Source organism: Hermetia illucens, chromosome 1 (assembly GCF_905115235.1).
Source record: "Hermetia illucens chromosome 1, iHerIll2.2.curated.20191125, whole genome shotgun sequence".
Taxonomy (NCBI): Eukaryota; Metazoa; Arthropoda; class Insecta; order Diptera; family Stratiomyidae; genus Hermetia; species Hermetia illucens.
Genome location: NC_051849.1, coordinates 33077836 through 33087728, shown reverse-complemented (window position 1 = coordinate 33087728; position 9893 = coordinate 33077836). Strand labels below are relative to the sequence as shown.

General features: G+C 42.4%; 1 protein-coding gene, 1 long non-coding RNA gene and 2 other non-coding genes across 4 annotated transcripts; 1 reads left to right on the top strand and 3 right to left on the bottom strand.

The window, feature by feature from the left end:
- Positions 1-1612: 1612 nt before the first annotated feature.
- LOC119658267 (protein FAM185A) lies at positions 1613-2916 on the top strand. The gene is made up of 3 exons (XM_038065562.1): positions 1613-2186; positions 2245-2428; positions 2487-2916. Exons 1-3 carry the CDS (start codon positions 1650-1652, stop codon positions 2837-2839), a joined length of 1074 nt encoding a protein of 357 aa, XP_037921490.1. The 5' UTR covers positions 1613-1649; the 3' UTR covers positions 2840-2916.
- Positions 2917-8963: 6047 nt separating this feature from the next.
- On the bottom strand, positions 8964-9847 carry LOC119648797. The gene is made up of 3 exons (XR_005249061.1): positions 9700-9847; positions 9168-9513; positions 8964-8978 (listed from the first exon to the last, which is right to left on the bottom strand). It is a non-coding gene; the product is annotated as an uncharacterized LOC119648797 (long non-coding RNA).
- Positions 9043-9118, bottom strand: LOC119647338. Its single transcript, XR_005248853.1, has one exon. It is a non-coding gene; the product is annotated as a small nucleolar RNA R38 (small nucleolar RNA).
- On the bottom strand, positions 9585-9651 carry LOC119647337. Its single transcript, XR_005248852.1, has one exon. It is a non-coding gene; the product is annotated as a small nucleolar RNA SNORD31 (small nucleolar RNA).
- Positions 9848-9893: the final 46 nt, after the last annotated feature.

Below are 9893 nucleotides of genomic sequence, written 5' to 3'. Positions count from 1 at the left end.
AGCTGTTATCGGTTGTGATTTTCGACCCTAGATAGGAGAAATTTTCAACGGTCTCAAAGTTGTAGTCTCCTATCTTTATTCTTCCCGTTTGACAAGTACTGTTTGATGTTGTTGGTTGGTTGGTTTTTGCGCAATCTGGATGGAGGCAGTTTCTACGTCTGGGGTTGTTCTTCCCATGATGTCGATATCGTCAGCAGAGGCCAGTAGTTGGGTGGACTTAAAGAGGATCGTACCTCTTGCATTTACCTCAGCATCACGGATCACTTTCTCGAGGGCCAGGTTAAAGAGGACACATGATAGGACATCCCCTTGTCGTAGACCGTTGTTGATGTCCAATGGTCTTGAGAGTGATCCTGCTGCTTTTATCTGGCCTCGCACATTGGTCAGGGTCAACCTAGTGAGTCTTATCAATTTCGTCGGGATACAATCTCTCATGACCGTGTACAGTTTTACCCTGGCTATGCCATCATAAGCGGCTTTAAAGTCGATGAATAAAAGGGGCAACTGGTGTCCATATTCCAACAGTTTTTCCATTGCTTGCCGCAGAGAGAAAATCTGATCGGATTCGGTGTCCCACACCTTGAGCAGAAGTTGATAAACCACTTGGTGTAATAGGTCGCCTTCACATTTAACCAATTCGGCTGTAATTCCATCGGCTCCTGGCGACTTATGATTTTTAAGCCAATGAATTGCACGGACTGTTTCTTCTATACTTGGTGGTGGCAGTATTTGTCCGTCGTCTTCAGTTGGCGGGACCTTCAACTCGTTGATGTTCTGGTTGTTCAGTAGTTCATCAAAGTAGACAACCATCGCTCCAACATGCCCATTCTGTCGGAAATCAGATTTCCCTCTTTGTCTCGGCAGGATGAGCATCGAGGTGTGTAAGGCTCCATCCTGCTGATTTGTTGGTAAAACTTGCGCACCTGGTGCGGTTGCTCCCTGTACTTTTCGAGTTCACAGACCGGTATCTTGCTCCGACTAAATAGTGGTCACAGTTGCAGTTTGCCCGCGCTAGGAAATCGTTCCTCAATAAAGTTGTAATTAATCTGGTTGAGCATCGTTTCATCTGGTGAGGTACGCATTCTATTGGAGATTCTTGTGCCATGTTTGTGCTGCAAGCAAATTTTATTAACCTGTTTTCGTTCTCGTTAGTTATATCGTGGAGACTATGGCCCCCAATTATCCCACGTTTGAGGGCAGTGAATCAACTAACGACTCAAGGCAAGTATAGAATTCCTATCTTATTCGAGCTTATACGTTAATTATTCGAATGTTAAAAAATTTCACTCGAATGGTTTTCGTTTAGTGGGATACTGTAAATTATAAAGCCATAAAATGAATAAAATACAAAAACAAATATTCTCAGAATAACGTTAAAGTTTGATTTTGTTCAAACTAATAAAATCTTGGGCTTACGACACAAGGCAAAAATTATTTCAATATATAAAATATGCATAACGCGATTGCACTGAACGACCCAATAGATATAATATATTTCCTTTTTGAAAAAAGGAACCCAATGTCGTTACTGATTCGAAAATTCTTATCTATAAACAATGGCTGAATGAGTGTCTTCGCTGAAGCAATTTCGACCAGTCCAGTCACATGTCAATATCAGATGTAATCAAACAGCTCAATTGTTTGTCAGAATGAGCATCCTCGCGCGGAATTTCTTTCCGCCTGCAAAGCTCGCCTTGAGGTTCATCTCACAGAGGACGTCACCCGCCAAACTCCATGAAATAGTAAAAATAATAGATCCGCAGTCATCTATAAAAATCTCATCGGCACTAAAACTCGTAATCCGACCCTACGACTTACTCGAATGTCCCGACGCCAACAAACTGCGTGCATCGATCTTGACAAGGTGCAGTAGGTCAACAGCGGATTTATCAGTGGAGGTGAATGGAACATCAGTGGATATCACAAGCGATAACATCAAAGGAAACATCGACAGCCTCCAGTGCTTGCTTGAAGTGCCAGTGAAGGCTGATTTGGACATACAAGCCGACCAAAATGCCGATGTGTCGAACGTGCACAGTGACTTGTTTCATCTTTTATGCAAAGGGAATATTTTCACGAAGAATATACACAGTACGACAATATCGATACAATCCGAAGGAGGAAACATAAACAGCTCAGGGATTTTACTGGCAAATAAGATTGGAGTCAACACAACAGGAACAGGGGTAAGCAAGAAAGTATGTTTTTGTCTGTGAATTTGAAAATAGTTTTCTCATTTTGCAGAATATTATCCTCGATAAACTGCAAGGTGATATATTTCACTGCAAAACGGAAAATGGAAATATCAGCACAAATTCTTGCTATGTGGACTCTTCTAACTTCGCCACAGAGACAGGGACACTAAATCTGAAAAACGTTCACAAAAAATCTGAAGTCTATGTTCTGAAGGAAGGGGATATTAACATGAGTGAGTGAATATTTTGGAGGACATATACATCAGTTGAATGAAATTATTTTTATTTCAGCTGGAATCCACGGAAACATCTACATAAAGTCAAACGGTGGCGATATGAATCTGCAATTTTCCGAGATATACGGCGACAACATTGTGATGTCGAACAACTCGAAGCAAGTGTCGATAAATATTTCTGACCTCATTGAGGAGAACTGCTTCATTGAAATACATTCAGACCAAATAACGTTAGAGGATTCGGTGGTGCATTTAGCGAAGTACGTAGAGAACGACAATTACTTGAATATGGGCAAGGAACATGACGCCAGAAACAAGTTATTGATTTGTACGAAAGGCCACCTGAGGTTTGGAAAAATGTCGTGGGTGGATAGTGTTAAAATGCTAATGAATAATAAAAAACTGTGATTTAATCTCGAAGTGCACGAGGTTGTAGAAAGTGTTAAATAAATTATTGAGTAATTTAGAATATAATTACACTTGGAGCCAAGAGTCTTTCAATTGTTTTTGAGTGCCACGAGGTAATCAAAAAATATGACTGGAGTTTAGGAATCGAGGCAGTCCTAAATCCGCCATCCACAGTTGGAAAGCAACATACTTGCACGGTTGTGGTCCACAGGCCCCTCATTCCTGGGCAAGCATCTAAGTTGCAAAAAGTATATGACTTACGGTTTCGTCCAGGGCAGAAGCTGCCTCACCTCTGCCCTGCGAACAGCGCACATAGGGGTATTTGATCAATCTAGGCGGCAAAAACTGTTTTTGGTGTTAATTAGATTTGGCATCAAGACGACAAATCAGCTAGTCACCGAAAAATACTTCTGGCCCTGAATAAGGATGTCATCTCCGGGGCCAGAAAGTGCATGGCATGCCAGAAGTGTAAGTGTAAGAAAAGAAGTGGGCTCATTCCCACGCACAACCAAGCGATTCCACACAATACACCTCGACATCGTGGGCCCTTTGCGAGATTCGCACGGTTTCAAGCATTGCCTCACAATCATCGACAGGTTTACACGGTGGCCTGCAGCAATACCTCTGAAGGACATTACGGTACAATCTTTTGCCGAAGCCCTCTGTCGAGAGTGTGGACCCTCGCTTTGGTTTCCCTGCTGTGATTACCACTGACCAGGGAATAAAATTTGAGTCCACCCTTTTTTGGAGTTAGGCAAACTCCTGGGATTCAAACGCCAGCGGACTACTGCGTACCACCCGCAATCCAATGGGATGCTAGAGCGTTGACACCGGACGCTGAAATCCGCCATTATGGCCCGCGACGATCCGTCCTGGACTCAAGTCTTGCCTCTCGTCCTGCTTGGCTTCCGAACAACTCGCCGAGAGGACCACATATTTAGTTCTCAGAACTTAAAAATCATCATCAGATCGGATTCCAGGTAAGTCATGACCGCTAGATTCGAGCATGGAAATAGTTTCTCTCGCAAAAGATTCCGATATTTTCCTTCTGTGTGGTTCATAGCTGTCATTACTGGATTAGATTTCAAAAGTAACCTGTAGATAAGATGGTACACATTTAATTGCAGTAAATTGCATTTTCGTTTGTTTGAACATAAAGGAACAATTTCGTATATAGCACCCATTTAAAATTAGCTAAAAAAGCAACATCAATTAGAGCCCCGCTGGATCAACTATTGGTAAAAATTCAGAGAGCATTCGAATGTGAAGTAGCTAAGAGACGGAAAGCGCATAAAATTAAATAGGCTCGGCTGACACAAAACAGGATACAGAAGGAAAGCCTCTTGCCCACACAACCAAACTACGTGGTTAATAAATCATCGATTGAATTCACCCCCAGGGAACTGACAATTTTGAACAATGGACTAGGGTACGCGTTATAAGCCACAACTCGATTAGACGAAACCATCGTCAACATTGAAGCAGGAATAAACTGGCTTAGCAACGAGACAAAAGAAGAGATTCGAAGTGGGATATCAAACATTAATTTAAAGACAGAGAAGCAAAAACTAAAAGAGCTTCAGGACGACCCTAAAATGTTCCGCCAATTAACAGAAAAGCCAGTGTATTACCTGAAAACGGACAAAGTCAATAATGTCGTTACAATGGATGAAGCCGACTACGACGATTCAGTATCATTAAAACTCAAAAATGGAAACTTTTTTGAACTTCGCAAGGACCCGATGCCTGATTCCATCAAACGCGTAGATCGAACCCTCAAAAAAGCCAGTACAATCTTCAAACATTGGCATTAAATGCCAACCCAAGATATTATACATCAGGAAGGACACGAAATGCGTGAGATAATCGCCGACTCCAATTCACCAACTTACAACATCGCAAAATGGTTAATCCAAGAATTTTCAGCCCTAGGAAACACATTTGCAAACACGCAATAAGGAACACGACTGAACTCACCAGCAAGCTAAAGGAAGCAGGGCACATGAACACAAACGAAGCGATGGTATCATTCGATGTTAAAGCTCTTTTCGCAAACAAACCGACTAAACCAGCTTTTTACCAACTAGAAATTTGGCTGAATAAATTGAACAACACAATAATTGTAACACAAAAAATGGCTGCCTACAATTCAATGGTACACCGGCTCTGCACATATCCCTTAAACAAGGATGTCTTCCATAAAGAAAGGATGTTCGTACTTGATACAGCAATCAAGAATGGTTAAAAACTTCCCAACGATTTAATAGCTTAAGTACTGAGGAAGAGAGTAAGTAGCTCTCGAAATGCGTATATACAAACTATTGAAATATATTGTAGTAGGAGAAGCTACCTAGTTTTATTTTTATTAACCATTTCGTATTTAGTAAACGCAAATTAAATGGGCAGGCACAAAATAATTTATATAGATTGAATTTTACTTGTTTAATATGTCCATGTTGTAGGTTTCTCGGGAGAATTTCCTCGCAAAATTTTGACGATATGGTCGAATGTCTTTGTTTCTCGCTTCTGCTGCCTCTTCCGATAATTGACCTGTTGGCAACAGAGCTTTCTCAATAGCCTCGGATCCATGGGGTCATAGCATGCCATGGCAAATATATAGATTTAAAAATTGTACCAACTGGCCCTCCAGGTAGGGCTGACAGCCCTACTCGGAAAACAACTTGTTACGAAGCCACAATAGCAGTCTCGGACTGGACGGATTACACAACGACGAACCCCACAACGACAAAGGAATAACGATTTGCGCATTTTCTCATGGAACGTGCGCTCCCTGTACAGAAATGAAGCTGCTGGCCCAATGTAGGGCTGATGTAACAGCGTTACAGGAGATGCGTTGGACAAGAACCGGTTTTCTGGAGAAGAGCCGCTACACCATATATTATAGTGGCCATCCAGTAAACCATTTGCTCGGAGTAGGTTTCTTAGTCAGCCAAAAAATGAAACCTGCTGTTATCGGCTTTAAAAACATAAGCGAAAGGCTATGCACTCTGCAATTGTGAGGCAAGTTTAGAGATATAAGCCTCATTAACATTCACGTCCCTACAGAGGAGACTGCAGGGTCGGAGAAGACACCTTCTGCGAGGCAGTAGAACGAATCCTCGAAGCCTATCCCAGATATGATATCAAAATCATACTTGGGGATTTTAACAGCCAAGTATGAAAGGAGCCCGTATACACGCGATACGGAGACGAGACCACTTTCAACCAAATTGACCACGTGCTGATCGAATGCCGCCACCTCTCAGTTTTGATAAATGTCAGAACATATAGAGGAGCCAATATAGACTCGGATCATTATCTCGTTGGCATGGTGCTGTGAGCTCGAATAACAACACCACCCAGAATCCCCTCTGACAATTAGGTGAGAGTTAACACTGAAGCCATTCACAGCACAGTCCTCCGCAACGCCTATAAGAGGGACATGGATGCCGCAATAACCGGAGTCAACAGAGATCCTGAAGAACGTTATCATAAATACGGCCACAAACATAATTGCTCCAGCCGCAAAGAGTCGGAACGGCTGGTTTGACGATGAATGTAAGGTAGCAACGGAACGGAAGAATGCCGCATACCGAGTAATGTTGTATTCTCAGACAACGCGGGCACGCGCGGAGAAACGACTTCACAGACGGAAAAAGGAGACCTGAGATAACCAACAGGTCTGTGAACTCCAAAAGTACAGGGAGCAACCGGACCAGGTACGGAAGTTTTGCCAACAAGTCAGCAAGATGAAGCCTTACACACCGCGATGCTCATCCTGCGGAAACAAAGAAGGAAATCTGATTTCCGACAGAATGGGCATATTGGAGCGATGGGTTGAGTACTTTGATGAATTACTGCACAACCACAACATCGACGAGTTGAAGGTCCCGCCAACTGAACACGACAGACAAATACTGCCACCACCAAGTATAGAAGAAACAGCATTATCTGTCTCATACATAAAAAAGGAAATATGACGCAGTACAGCAATTATAGAAGTATCAGGTTGCTGAGTACCATCTATAAGATATTCTCCCCTATCTTGCTAGGCCGGATAGCCCCATACGCCCACAACATCATTGACAGATCAGATTTTCTCTCTGCGGTAAGCAAAGGAAAAACTGTTGGAATATGGACATTAATTCCACCATCTCTTCATCGACTTTAGAGCCCCCTATGACAGCATAGCCAGGGTAAAACTGTACACGGCCATGAGAGAATTCGGTATCCCAACGAAATTGATAAGATTGACTAGGCTAACCTTGACCAATATGCAAGGCCAGAGAAAACCAGCAGGATCACTCTCAAGACCATTCGACATCAACAACGGTCTACGACAAGGGGATGTCCTATCATGCGGCCCTGAAGAAAGTGATTCGCGATGCCGATGTAAATGCGAGAGGAACCATCCCACCCAACTACTGCCTTACCCTGCCGATATCGGCATAATGGGAAGAACAACACTAGATGTACAGTCTATCTTCATCCAGATCGAGCAGCCGGCGCGAGATGTTGAGCTGCACATTAATGGAGACAAGGCGAAGTACATGGTGGCAACGTCAGCGTCAAAACGGAAAGAACGAACAACATTGAATCGCAATGGTCAAACGAAAACAATAAAGATAGGAGACTACAACTTTGAGACCGTTGATAATTTCTCCTATCTAGGATCGAAAATCACAACCGATAACAGTTATGACGATGAACTTCGCGCACGATTGTTGGCAGTTAACGGAGCCTATTTCAGCTTACAAAAACTGTTTCGCTCGAAACGTCTCACCGTAGGGTCAGCTGTTACTGTACAAGACTATGATCTTACCAGTCCTTATATATTCCTCGGGGATTTGGGTTCTTAGCAAAAAAAACTGCAAACTCTTAGCCGCGTCCGAGAGAAGAATCCTCCGAAGAATTTTTGGCCCTCTACATGAGGATGGATGATTCCGTGGCGTATATAACGACGAAATCTATGAGCGACACCACAACCGTCTGGTCGTGAGTAAAATCCGGCTCAACAGTTTGCGGTGGGCGGGTCACTTAATCCGTATGCAATACCTATGGTAGAAAAAGAGGACGAGACAGACCTTGCCTGAGATGGAGCGATGGCGTAGGCCAGGACGTCAGACAGCTTTTAGGGATATCCAATTGGTGGACCTCCGCGCAAAACCGAGATGTCTGGAGTTCCTTAGTAAGGCAGGCCTAGACCAGATACCGGTTGTTGCGTCGTTGGTGATGATAGCAGCAGTGAGAGGAGGTTGCGCATTGCTGCCCCGGAGGTTGTTTTATAAAATTTATTCCTGAATGTGAAATAGGATTCACTCATATGATGGTCAGTTTTCTATACAATCTAGCCTTCTTCCTCCATTCGAATGAGTTTTTTTGTGTCGTGATCCACTCTTCGAACAAGTATAGGGTTTTCTTCATCGATACGCTTGGGAATAGTGCTTTTACGTCGAAGGATACTAGTATTTGATATCTTCGAATCCTCCCCCCTTCTCTCGGGCCTCTTGAAATTTAGAAAATTCTTTAATTTGGCCGGGAAAGTCCTGAATTTGACTTGTGAAACTTATATACACTCAGCAATCAACAATTAGTTCACCGAATCGAGCGAGTGCCACCTACTCAAATTTGGCGCCGCATATACGTATCTTTGAAAGGCTTTAACACTGAGATGGCAGTATGATGCTTTCAGGGGATGTAAAGTCCAACAACGAAAAGATTCGGACGAGCATTGATCGGAATAAAGCGTATTTTGGACTAACAAAACCACACTCAGTGAGCACGTAGAAGAGATCGAGTAAGCAATCAGGGACGCAATTAGAACTGTTCCCAAAACTAATCGTAGTAGCATGTAACAGGCTTCACCCCACCGAGAAAAACGAAATGTAGTTCAAACGCGCCCGCCACCGGCTTATGGGAACATTTCTTCTCGTAGATTGGGAATCTTTAGCTGAATTGACTGACCTCTCTAGGAAGTAATTCAGAACCCCAGCAATCATTTGCACACAACTACGTCGAGTAATATATTTCGAAATAAAAGAAAATGTTTCTGATCAAAATAATACTTTTATTAAAGTTTCAAAGCTGAAGGTTTTACAGTACAAATTAATCAGCGAATCGTGCACGGGTTCCGGGCAATCTGAAAGGAAAAGACTTGAATTAGTCGTCTGTGAATAATTTCGTTTAGATAATTTTCTCAAGAGTTCTTCAGAGTAAACTTTATCATCAAGCATGTCTTTATGACAGGGATAACTGTTACAAAATCTAATCATCATATAATATGAAATCTCTAAAAAACAACCCTCGGCAACGTCCTTCTAATGCTTACCTTCTAATGCAAACAGGAGACGCCCCACGTGCGAACAGCGTTCCTTTGATATGTCCTGCACCTGGAAAAAAGTGGTTCAATGAGAACTTTAGGCCGCAAGATTACACTTTATTATAGATCTTTGGGTATCAGTCAAAATAATCCACATATGTTATTCGGTTATATGCTTGTCTATCCGTATTATTCATCACGATTATGATTGTAAGAGTTAAAACAATGTGCTTACCTCAGAACTGATTCCCACGACGCCACACCATGATGTTCCAGTCAACCGCGTGGCATAGTACTTTGTAGGTTAAACCACTCCAGGCATTTTACTGCCGGAAATATTCCCAGGTAATCACATCTGAAATTGTGAAGAAATCTCACGTTAGTTACTGCATGTATTGAAATAGTTCAATTGTTGAAACAATTAAGAAATTCAGAAAATTCGAATCCGCAACAATTTTCAGACTGGGGCGATAAACTAGTCATCATTCAAAATTGATATGACCGGGAAAACGGCTATGATTGACTTTTTTATTTAACTTACCTATGCGTTCACTGTTGTCAGCTACATTGCAAAGTGTTTTTTCCGCCCAAACTCGGAAAACCTCTATGATTTACTACAGCAAACCCAACCATCTTGGAAGACGACTTGATCAAAAGTGAACGAGTTGTCCACCACCAGCCTCAAATGTAAAATTTTGGTGAGTTTCATTTCCACATGTTTCATTTTTGTCCATC

What these genes read in the sequence shown, in the direction of transcription:
- LOC119658267 (XM_038065562.1), top strand. Translation starts at nt 1,650, where the DNA reads ATGAGCATCCTCGCGCGGAATTTCTTTCCGCCTGCAAAGCTCGCCTTG. An exon ending in TCAACACAACAGGAACAGGG is followed by an intron (nt 2,187 to 2,244) that starts GTAAGCAAGAAA and finishes CTCATTTTGCAG; the next exon opens with AATATTATCCTCGATAAACT. An exon ending in GGAAGGGGATATTAACATGA is followed by an intron (nt 2,429 to 2,486) that starts GTGAGTGAATAT and finishes TTTTTATTTCAG; the next exon opens with CTGGAATCCACGGAAACATC.